This window comes from Cyphomyrmex costatus, unplaced genomic scaffold (genome assembly GCF_001594065.2).
Source record: "Cyphomyrmex costatus isolate MS0001 unplaced genomic scaffold, Ccosl1.0 scaffold127, whole genome shotgun sequence".
Lineage (NCBI taxonomy): Eukaryota > Metazoa > Arthropoda > Insecta > Hymenoptera > Formicidae > Cyphomyrmex > Cyphomyrmex costatus.
The window spans coordinates 355626-368156 of record NW_017275249.1 but is presented as its reverse complement, the minus strand read 5'-3'; the positions used below and the strand labels follow the sequence as shown (position 1 = coordinate 368156).

Below are 12531 nucleotides of genomic sequence, written 5' to 3'. Positions count from 1 at the left end.
TTGGAACAAAAAATTGGGGGGTTTTGAAAGCCTCTAGCTTTTTTCTCTAAAAAATTATCCTCCGCTCAAAAAAATTATAGCGCTTATGACCGTGAGCTTACCGCGGTATTCGAATCGATCAAATTCTTCCGACACTTTTTAGAGGGTAGAAATTTCAAGATCTTAACAGATCATAAACCATTAACTTTCGCTTTCAAACAACGTTCTGACAAGGCGTCTCCTAGACAGTTACGACAGCTGTCATTTATAGCATAGTTTTCTATAGACATTGAATTTCTTGTCGGATCCGACAACATCGTCGCGGATAGTCTCTCCCGCATAGAAGGCCTTCGCCTCCCGGTAGAATTCGAGTTAGTCGATTTAGCTTCCCGGCAAAAAGAAGACGAAGAACTTAAACATTTATTACTTTCTGACTCATCGTCACTTAAATTAAAAAGATTTATCTGGGGCTCCTCAAATTCCGAGCTCTATTGCGACCTGTCGGCAGAAGCCATCCGTCCTTACATACCAGTTTCTTTGAGAAGACAAGTTTTTAATCTCTTCCACAATCCCGCTCATCCCAGCGCTAAGGTCACTGATCGTATGATCCGACAACGATATATCTGGCCGAATTTGCATCGCGACGTTACTAAGTGGGCAAAAAGTTGCATTGACTGTCAACAATCAAAAATTTCTAGACACGTCATACAGACTCCTGCTCAATTTACGGCTCCCGATGGCCGCTTCGAGCACGTTCACCTTGATATCATTGGACCTCTTCCAGAAAACAATGGTTTCAAATTTTGTTTAACACTAATTGATCGTTTTTCCCGTTAGGCAGAAGCGATCCCGATAGCTGATACCTCAGCAAGAACTATCGCGAAAGCATTCTACGACAACTGGATCACACGCTTTGGTGCCCCTGGGACAATCACTACAGATCAAGGGACTCAATTCGAGTCTCAGCTTTTCTCGGCCCTTCTTTCCTTCATCGGCTGCAAGCGCATCCGCACGACGGCGTACCACCCAGCCTCCAACGGGATGATAGAGCGCTGGCACCGTTCTCTTAAAGCAGCAATTATGTGTCACAACACTAAAAATTGGACAGATATCCTCCCAACAGTACTGCTCGGATTAAGGACTCACTAAGTTAGATTAGATACTAATGCTTCTCCAGCCGAATTCGTGTATGGCACGACCCTTAGGGTACCAGGAGAGTTTTTCCTTCAAGGAGATTTCAGACCAGACCCCCAAATTTTTATTAACGATTTTCGCCAAGGTATGCAACAAGTTAGGCCAGTTCCAGTAGCCCACAAGTGCAAGAAAAAAACGTTCGTTTTTAAAGAACTCGCTAACTGCTCACACGTTTTCTTACGCAAAGATTCAGTAAAAAGACCCCTAGAACGTCCTTATAGTGGCCCGTTCAAAATTGTGGAAAGGATCTCAGATAAAGTTTATTCTATCGAGTTAAATGGTAGGACAGTTAGCGTCGCAGTAGAACGTCTGAAACCTGCACATTTTCTGTCAGAAGACACAGACAATCAACCTCAAAAAACTACCCTCATGACACCCACACAACCTAGTCAGACCCCGTCACCAGATTTAACAGTAGAAAAACCCATTAGAACTTATCCGAGTGGCAAAGGATGGGTACGTTTCAATTTAACTAAAAATAAGTAACAATATTACATATCATCTAGCGTTAGTTTTAAGTATAATTTTAAAATTAATATTAGTGTTCCTACTTTGTATGTTCTTACATAATTTAAGTTAGTATCGTTAACTCTAGAAGGGGAGTATGTGGCGCCTCATGCGTATCCGCCCAAAAGGAACGGAGTTTTATGTTGGCAGCGGCGACTATGTAATGTACTCTCTTCTCTTGTAACCGGTCAACCAGTTAAGTTCTCAATAAAGACTCTGGAATAGTACTCTGGACAACGTATTAGTAGTGATTAACCTACACTAAGTGACATTTTCAGGCACGGCGATAGCGCCCTCGCTACGCTCGGGCGCTAACTTCGCCGTGCCAGAAAGTGCCACTTACGATCCTTGTATCGTAATGTACTACTTTGTATGTTCTTACATAATTTAAGTTAGTATCGTTAACTCTAGAAGGGGAGTATGTGGCGCCTCATGCGTATCCGCCCAAAAGGAACGGAGTTTTATGTTGGCAGCGGCGACTATGTAATGTACTCTCTTCTCTTGTAACCGGTCAACCAGTTAAGTTCTCAATAACTTTGTATATAGTAAACTTTGATAATAAGTGCACTGTGACACTCGATCTTCCTTTATGGAGGTTATTACTCTTTTGAAATTCGATGAAAACATTGAATTTTAAAAATAAAAAATAACAGATTTCTTTATTAATTTTACCTCAGTATAGTAACCAACGTTGAAGGTAGAAATAAATTAAAAAACCTGTAATTTTTTTTCACCTTTGGATACAAAATACATGCAAGGATAAGTCCTTAGGACGTAAGATTAACATGTATATTTTAATCGTAAAAAAAAAACTTTTATTCTGTCCTACGAAAAAATTGGACAGGGACGAAAACGTCAAAACCGTTAGCTTTATTGGTAATACAGACGGTCCCAACATTTGTTTGCTAGTGTAGACAACTCGAGACCTCGGTTCAAGTCCCGACATCGATGGAGCGCCTGACATTTTTTCTCGGCCTAGCTCTTACATGCAGAAGTACTTTACCGAGTTCGTTTGTGATAAGATTTCGTTGCAAATTGAGACTGGAGGGCAACTTTTTTCATTTAAGGTGAAAGTTATGTTGTTAGATTTTTGGATACTGATCTGGATTCTCCTGCAACCACTGTTGTAACTTTGTCAAGCGTATCTGTAGGTCCCTAGATTTCGTCGAATCTCGGTTGCTATATATATAGTATATCGTGGTGTTGCAGTTGTCAGTAAATGTTACAGTGATCACTCCTTTTATCATTAGTATGTCTGACGTGAAGATTACGTATAGCATAGGGCCCAAGATTGAGCCTTGTAGAACGCCAGCTTTTATTGTATAGAAATTTGAGTATTTTTCTCTTTTCTTAACTCTAATATTCTCTCTATGAGATATGATTACTTATTTCCTAAATTAACTAGGTATATCGAGTATAACAAGTTTATAGAATAATTATGTATTAATAACAGTTTATAGCATATAATTATATATTAACCTTATGCGCCATATGTCACATGTATGGCATAGATTGAGAAATTATTCTATTTTGATTGTATTAATAACGTCAAAGTCAAAATTATTGTATAATGCTACTCGTGCATATTAAACCCAATTATGCATTGTATTGCAATGTACAAAACATACTCGTATATTATGGGAATAGGCTGTGGAAATACGAACGTAAACACTCTTCACTCGTGTACACCGTAAAAGATAAACTTCTTTATTATAATGTGATAGACAATAACACGTAGTGTACAGCGATAAGTCGCGTGGCGGTTAGAGACGCCATAACATGAGAGCGAGTAAAGTAGGGGGAAAAGGTACAACGTTAAATTGAGAGGACTATCTCCCGCGAGTGTCGCGCCACCAAATAACTAGGCAGCAAGTAACAGTATAGCTGAGGGCATCAATTTGATTTCCAACATATATTCATTGCATATGTGCACTTATATGTTGAATTACATGTAACATATATATTTTTTATTTTATACACAGATTTCTATTTTCTAATTTTATTCCTATTTTCTTTCTCATTATAGTTACAATATCTTGTATTAGGAGACGCGGTAGTGTCTCCGACCATGTTCAAAAACTAAAAGACACTACAAGTCTCTTATCCCGAACCACCAAAGTCCATTTTTGGAGGGTGCATAACTACTAAAATATAAAAAATTTTGAATCGAACATTATATGTCCTGAAAGGCGGCATCGCCACAAGTAATTTGAGCTAAAAAAATTTAAAATCGGTCAAGCCGTTCTGGAGATACAAGCGGTTGAAAAGTGATGATTTTTATGAAAAATTAAGAAACATCTCCTTCTCTGTTCGTATGTCCGTATGTCCGTCCGAAATATGTAATTTTTTAACATCCCCTCTCACCTTTCACTCGCACCTCCACCATCTTCGACCCACCGGACCTCCACCACCTCTCCCCACCACCCACCTCCACCACCCCTCTCTTTCGCCGTATTTCGCTCTCTTTCGCTATTTTTTAATATTATTTGTGATATATTTATACTCTAAAAAGTAAGTGATATCCGAAAAAAAATCATATCATAAAAATGAAAAGTTCAAGCCATGTTCAAAAAAAGATACTCAAAAATTTAAACTATTTTATCTAATAATAATATATTAGTATATTACCACGAAAAGTAACTGATATATTATTAATTATATGTGCCAGTTCAAAGTGAACATATATAAAGTGTATGTAACTTTCGGCCGGTTTTTGAATAACCTCCGCCTTCCGCTGTTCTCCCTCACCTCACCGTCTCACGCGCAGTTCAAATATCGCTCTTAGATCTGCGCGCGTGGCGGTAAGGTGAGGGGGACAGCGGAAGGCGGAATTTATATTATATATCCGAACAATACTATTCGAAAATCGACCGAAAGTTAGATCTGCGAGCGGGCGGTGAGGTGAGGGAGAACAGCGGAAGGCGGAGGTTATTCGAAAATCGGCCGAAAGTTACATACACTTTATATATGTTTACTTTGAACTGGCACATATAATTAATAATATATCAGTTACTTTTCGTGGTAATATATTATTATTAGATGAAATAGTTTAAATTTTTGAGTATCTTTTTTTGAAGATGGCTTGAACTTTTCATTTTTATAATAATATAGGAATAATAAGGGCAAAGAACCAGCAATATATTACTGGTTCTTTGCCCTTATTATTCCTATAGTGTTTTATACTTACAGAGCCTTATAATTATATTATTTGTATAATATTAATTTATTTAAAATATTAATATAATATATTGATTAATAATATTGATTTTTACTGGGGAACAATATTTATTTTCACTAATTATTGTGCAATTAGTAGAATAAGGTAGGTCAAAGAAGAACTGCAAGTTTAACAATTACAAACTTTATAACGGTGTCATCTTTACATTGTGTTAAGCTTGCAGGATAAATAAACAGGCAAAAATTTACACTGATTACCAAAATGCTATAACATTATTATTATATACAAGTTCACTTTTTATTATTTATCTCATTTTTGTAATACATTAAATGCTGAGTATGATATTTTTAAGATCTAAAAGAAAAAAGTCAGAAATGTATTAACACAGAAAAGACTGGGTATATTTGTTTACAATAAAGGCGCCTCCAGAGATATGGCCAACGTATGCCAATTTTAGCGAAGTTTTACATAGTATATTAGGTGTACAAAAAAGTTCTGAGCTTTTTTTGTAAAATTCAATCTTTATTCGTATGTAATCGTACGGAAATGGCTTGCTGCGTAACGCCAAGCTGTTCTGCAAGCTCCTTTTCAGTTTGCGCAGAGTTTATATCCAGCAGTGCTTGCAATTCGTCCGTTTCAATCTTTTTAAGGCGTTCAGCACGCGATTCATTTTTAAGACTGAAATCTTCTTGACGAAACTTTTGATACCATCTTTTACATGTAGCATGACTTATAGCGTTCTCTCCATATGCAGCACAAATCATTGCAGTGGCTTCAGCAGCATTTTTCTTCAGATGAAACGCGAAGTGGATGGAAAATCGAATATGCTCTTTTGTTATTGCCATCGTGAACACTACTGATTTTTGAGGTTATGTGCATCAAACGCCAAACCGTATGGCAATTTAGAAGGCCAAATGTTAACGCTTTAAAACCGCAAAAGAGCGGGAAGATATATAAAATTTAAATTGTTATTTCGGTTGTATGAAATCTAAAGCTCAGAACTTTTTTTGTACACCTAATACATAACATACGTAATTATCGATATTGAATGTAGTCAATATTTAGCAAATGTTGACGTGTACATTGGCCAAATCTACAAGCGCTTTAAGAATAATGTGGGGTCTCCAATATAAGAATTGTAGATGATCTTATAGGGTCTTAAGTCGTAGGGTCTTAATTAACCAATCATAGTCGATTATCTTTTTCATATTCGACTGTAATTAGTTAATTTTTTACGACTTATAATCCTACAATCTTTTTATTTTAGACCCCATAATATAAAATAACAATAATACGAACACTGCTATAAGACTGGAGAGATAAGGTTATTAAGAAACTACTAGTAAATTTTATAGGAAGTGTGCTGCGTAACATGATCATTAGTAGTTCTTTTCTTTCGTTGATGGATAGTGAAGGCCAGTTCATACGATATATTGTATCTCCTACGCTCATACTCTATCAACATAAATAAAATATTTACTTCTACATAACAATATTTACTAAATTATTTTATTGAATACACAAAAATATATATGCTACGATACATGTATTTTATGAACATTCTTCTGTACATACAGATAGGTACATATACGGGTGTCTCATTTTAAAACCTCCACGCGGTTATTTCAGAAAGAAGGCGTTTATCGAAAAAATGTTTCAGACAAAAGTTGTTTTACTCAAAGGGGGACATAAGATGGTGTCATCGATTTGATCTTGGATAGTCCTCTGAAGGTTACGTGAAGGTCACCTTTAATTTTTTAAATGGAATTATGTAATTTTTTTTAAATAACGTCATTCCTCTAATTATTTTGCATATAAAAGTGTTAAGGTAGAGATACCAAAAAACCAATAGTTTACGAGATATTTTACATTTTATTTTGGTACATATTGACACAAAATGTTAAATAACTCGTAAACTGTTCACTTTTTGATTATCGTACCTTTATACTTTTGTAAACAGAATAATGAGATAAATCAAATGGTGTAAAGAAAACACATAGTTGCTTTAATAAAAATGTATGCAAAATGGATAATTTTTTAAATACTCAACTATGTGTTTTCTTTACACCATTTGATATATCTCATTATTCTGTTCACAAAAGTATTAAAGTACGATAATCAATTAAACAGTCAACAGTTTACGAGTTATTTAACATTTTGTGTCAATATGTACCAAAATAAAATGTAAAATGTCTTGTAAACTATTGGTTTTTTGGTGTCTCTACCTTAATACATTTATATGCAAAATAATTAGAGGAATCACGATATCTAAAAAAAATTACATAATTCCATTTAAAAAAATAAAGGTGACCTTAACGTAACCTTCAGAGGACTATCCAAGATCAAATCGATGGCACCACCTTATGTCCCCCTTCGAGTCAAACAACTTTTGTCTGAAACATTTTTTCGATAAACGCTTTCTTTCTGAAATAACCGCGTGGAAGTTTTAAAATGGGACACCCGTATATATAGAGTAGCATCGACAGAAGTGGGCCACACTTTGGTTTTCATGCTATAGGATATTTATAATTAATATTTTTTAAACACTAATTGCGTCTATTTGTAGAGAGAGGGATTATGTAAGTTTTGACAAACACATATTTGAAAATTTTTTATTTTAACGTATTGTTTTACATCGTTAAGTAAAAAAAGAAAAATATGCGATTTCACGATTTTGCAGACAGAAGTGGACCACCAATGTTTTTCATCTAAAACAAGTAAAAGGATCAAGCACTATGATTTTTTATGTTAAATAATTAATTTTTCCAAGAAATCGTATTGTAAAAACCAATTTTCATGTGTAATATTGTTTATTATATTGTCTCAATAATACAAAAAAAGTGCAAAAACTAATGATGAAAAAAAATGGGATGAAAAGGCCAGAAAAATTATTCGTTGTCGGTCAAATCTAGATCAGAGTCACAATTTCTGCACGTGAAATAGCTTCGATTTCCCATGTCGACGCACTTCAAATGAAACGGACGCATGTGTTGCATTTGATTGAATTGTTCTTTGTCATTTTGTGTGGCATCAATTTAGTGCAATTTAAACAAAAGTCACGATCTTCTTCTGAGGATGAGGACGAAGGTTTCGAACGTTTCACCTTTTCTGTACGACGTTTTTTCGGAGGAGGGATGTTTGATTTGCGTCGCTTTGCAGCTGCATCTTCTGCTACTTTCCTATTTTCGGGCAATGTTATGATGGCGCTTTGCATTGGTTTTCATCCACGGTTCGATTTTTTCTTCGGTGTAACACGACGAAGTGGACTGACTAAATAAATGAAATAAAGCTAAAAGACATATAAAAAAATACCGTTTTTCCACCGTGTCTTCGTCTTTCTTTGAGGAAATCCAACAATTGTTCATCGGTGGCGAAATCCTCATATACGCTATCAACGCGTTTCAGGTGACGTTGAAAAGTTGATCGCCTCATACCTGCAGCAACACAAGCAGCGCGTTCCGAAATTTTATTGATTTTTACTTGCTTTGTAGCACCAAGCAATTTGTCGTAGTCGATGGGTTCATAGCCAGTCGGTTTATGTTTTCTTGGTGGCATGATCGCCAAAACGTTCAAATTAATTCATCGAACCACTTGATTAGTTTATATACAAACACTAAATGTCGAAACAGAACGTCAATAAAGTGGCCCACTTCTGTCTGCAAAGAATGGCCCACTTCTATCCACAAGCACAACTTGACGCGAAATAACGTGGCGAGAACACCACGCGACAATATGCTCAAATCTCTTTAAATTTTTGAAGGTCAGGTCTAATACTATAATACAGGCTATTTACCCGATTGAATTTAATTAATAACTTATGCAAATCACGATAGCTTTCACAATGAGAAAAAAGGAAAAAGTATATATTTTTGGCACTAATTGCTGGAAAACACAAATGTACGTCTGCACGCTTCAATAACCTACTGAAAACTGAGCTCTTGTTGATAAACAAATAACAAAATATTCGGTTGGCAGATATGTCACTAGCGAAAACAAAAAAGGCGGGTGGCCCACTTCTGACGGTGGCCCACTTCTATCTATGCTACTCTACGTATTTCGTAAAGTTATCTATTATAAGATAGACTCCTAACATGAAATAGCTGAGTTTCTGCTAAAGTAATAACTGTATGTAATTAGTTCCATTATGAACTTAATACTCTCAGAGTAAAATCTATTTAGTGGAAAATTTATTGTTTAATCATGCATGTAATTGTTGCAAAAAAATTGGTAAAACTTCTGTTTATGGGAGGCATCTCCGATGACCTCGACCTTGACATATTTTATCAAGGTCATGAACCCTGCAGAGTGACCTCTGAACAGGTTTTAGCCGTCCCTCGTCCTTCGTTAAAAAGTTATTAACAATCAAAGTTTTAAAAACTATTTCTGCTATTTACCATATTAAATACTATTCTATACATACATTTTGACACTTTCTACACGAACTCCAACCTCCCCCCCTTCCTCCAAACAGCGCACGACTTCTATGATTGTACTGTTGCACGTGGGTTTCGACTTTCCACGCGAAGCGAGAGCTACCTCACATAAAAAAATGGGTACGATTAAGTTTTTTTTTCAGTAGTAGAGCCTACCCGCAGGAGAGGCGGAAACTACTGTATACACTTTACAACATTAAGCGACATGGAAGTGTCAGTCCTTTCGTAGAGTGAGAAATGGGGTGAGAATCGCTTTGCATGAATGCAGTAGAGTACCTATAATAATACAGCCAATAGAGTAACGATCGCTGATTGGTCCGCCAAATTGTGGCAAAAGCGGAAGTTGCGTGTCCATGTGTGCTAGATGTGTGTACCATCCAAAGAAAGAGAATGGACTGCGTATCTAACAATAAGTAGTATCAAAATGTGTCGACGAAAATGAGAGAGAGGGTCCGTGGAAGACGGCCATCTCGATCTTTTTCCATTCGATGGTGTAATGGGAGAAGAATGAGAGGGAGATGGCCGTCTTTCATGATCCCTCTCTCTCATCCCTATCGATCATTTTGACACACGGATCGCGCAGTCCATTCTCTATTTTTTTGGTACCATCTATGTGTATGTATCACTATTTACATTTTGGTAAGAGGTGAGCGGCTCGTTTGCTGGCATTTTATCATCAATCAGCGAGTGACATTTATAATAAATTAAGGAGAAGAAGAAGAGGTAAATGGTAAAAATTACATTGTAATTATATATTCTTTTAATGAAATAAAAACGTGATTTTCTTGTGTAGTTATAACTTAACCTATAGTTGTTTATTGATACATTATAGCTATGAATGCCTGGCTGTGTAGCAGATTATTGCACAAATTCCGCTAAAAAGATATATACAATGTCAGTTTTACACTTTAAAGCGCAGTTGAAAATGCGCGCACTTTTCCGGTTTTGCCTCATTCACACTCTGTCGGTCGTCTTATATAAAGGGACTTAATGCAGTAGGTTCCGTTCCCCCCCTCCCTTGCGGAGGACTCCACTACTAACAAAAAATAACCTAACCTAATCCATTTTTTGATATGAAGTAGCTGCAGCTTTCGCTTCGCGTGAAAAAAGTTCAACTATATAACACGAGAATTCCCTACTTTAAAAATAAAGATATTCGCTATGGTTCGCTGTAAGGAATTCAGCCTCAATGATCTCATTTTGATCTAGACATATATTGTCAAGGTTATAACCCTGAATGATCCTTAACAGATTTTAGCCAAAAGAATTAAAAAATCATAATGTCTCATTATTGCTATAATGAAATTTTTATTCAAGACCATTATTAATAGGATATATATTTTTCATGATTGCAAAGAATGCAGGAAAAGGGAGGTGAGAGTTGCTTTCAGATGAAATGCTAAAAGAAAAATATAGTATTTATTACCTTGATAACATATTTTAAAGCATGGAATTTTCGTGTTATATAGTTGAACTTTTTTTATTGATAACTTTTTAACGAATAACGAGCAATGGCTAAAACTTTTAGGTCACTCAAGGTTATGACCTTAATAACATATATGAAGGTCAAAGTCATTATAGAGATTAAAGGTCATAGAGCCTCACCTAAACAGGAGTTTTACTATTTTATAATAAAAGTATATAAGTTTGATATACTAATTGCAATAAATTCCTAATCTTAAGACTATTATGTTTAATTGAAAATAACAAAGTTATCAATATTATATCAAAAAGTTATACAATACTATATATAATTGAGATTGAGATTTGCTATGTTCGGCGTTCCTACTTTTGTGTTGTATTATAAAAACGCTTATATATAAAAAGCTATTTTTATTTCTCCCCTTGGTTTCCTATTATAAGATATCATATCTTATATATAAAGAAACCTTTATTTCATATTGTAATAAAGTATAGCTAATTTTACCGTTGTAACCGTAATTTTTATTAAGCCGTAATTGTACCGGCTAAAACAATAATATTACTAAATAACTTTTGGCAATTATAAAACTTGAATATATTTCTTACAAGTTTGACATAAAAATAGGAACTAAGGTTATAAATTGAATAAATAACACAAGCCTTTGAAAATATATCTCGTAAGAGACATTTTTACTTTAATGTTTCCCTTATTTTTCAAATATAAATTAATTTTTAACGCGTTAAGTATTAAATTATTTTAGAAATTAAACAAAAAATATAATTATGAAGATACGTATATTCATAATTTTGTATTACTGTAATTTACAAAAAAATTATCTGTTTATTATTTGAGTTATCTGAATTGTAAATACGATACCTTAAGTATGACTTCGTTTCCCGACCAACAATAAACATAGATTTGTACAAACATACAAATAGTATACACTATCAAAGTGGCTGTTTCGGATAGCGTACTATGTGCTGATAGATAATATACACTTGTACATAATACCAATATACTGCCAAAGAATTGGACAAAGAGTACCTGATTGAATATGACATTTACCGTCCTGGCGTATCTGTAATAACACTTAAATAATTTATGTTGCAAATAAAATCATTAAAATAAACTCTTTTACAGTAAACTCTATTACAGTAAACTATTATTATTGTCAATGAAATAAAAAGGCAATTAAGAGTCAATATTATATGTGTGATCTAATAAAACATTTAATATATTATAAATTAAACACCGTAATCACATTAGATGGAATACGAGCTCTAAATCGGTGATAACAGATCACAGATTGCAACAAGGACATGAGTTCGATTGGAATAATGTACAAATCTTAGATGAAGAACCGTGGTATGGGAAACGTATTGTCGCAGAGATGCTCAACATTAAAAAACAGCAAAACAGTCTTAACCTACAAACAGACACATTAGATCTACATGAAGCATATATTCCTATTATAAACAAGATATGACTTTGCATTATCAAAATCTTAAACATTATAGTTTCATACGTCGAGTTAGTTAGACGGTTATAAAAGTTTTATATTTCGGACGACTTGCATTTGCAATGTGTTAACAAAATAATGATTTTGATCGTCACCGAATTTTAATAAATGACTCTTTTAACGACATGGATTACTCGAGGGTGAGTTTTTTGTCAGAGAGACAATTACTTGTCACATTATTTTATTAATATAACGTTAATTTTGTGACCTCATTAGTACCACAGGGATACATCACAAACGATCTTCCAATCGCTTGATGAGCTAAATTGTTCTCTCTGTGGAAATACTCAACGTTTTA

General features: G+C 34.7%; 1 protein-coding gene across 1 annotated transcript in view; it reads right to left on the bottom strand.

Annotated features, from left to right (window-relative positions):
- Positions 1-5167: 5167 nt before the first annotated feature.
- LOC108782433 (odorant receptor 46a-like) overlaps positions 5168-12531 on the bottom strand; it is a 12161-nt gene continuing 4797 nt past the window's right edge. The window contains exons 3-5 of the mRNA XM_018550712.1: positions 11591-11792; positions 6158-6313; positions 5168-5212 (exon numbers count right to left, since the gene is read on the bottom strand). Coding sequence (XP_018406214.1) covers positions 5168-5212; positions 6158-6313; positions 11591-11792 — 403 coding nt within the window. The remainder of the gene's footprint in view (positions 5213-6157; positions 6314-11590; positions 11793-12531) is intronic.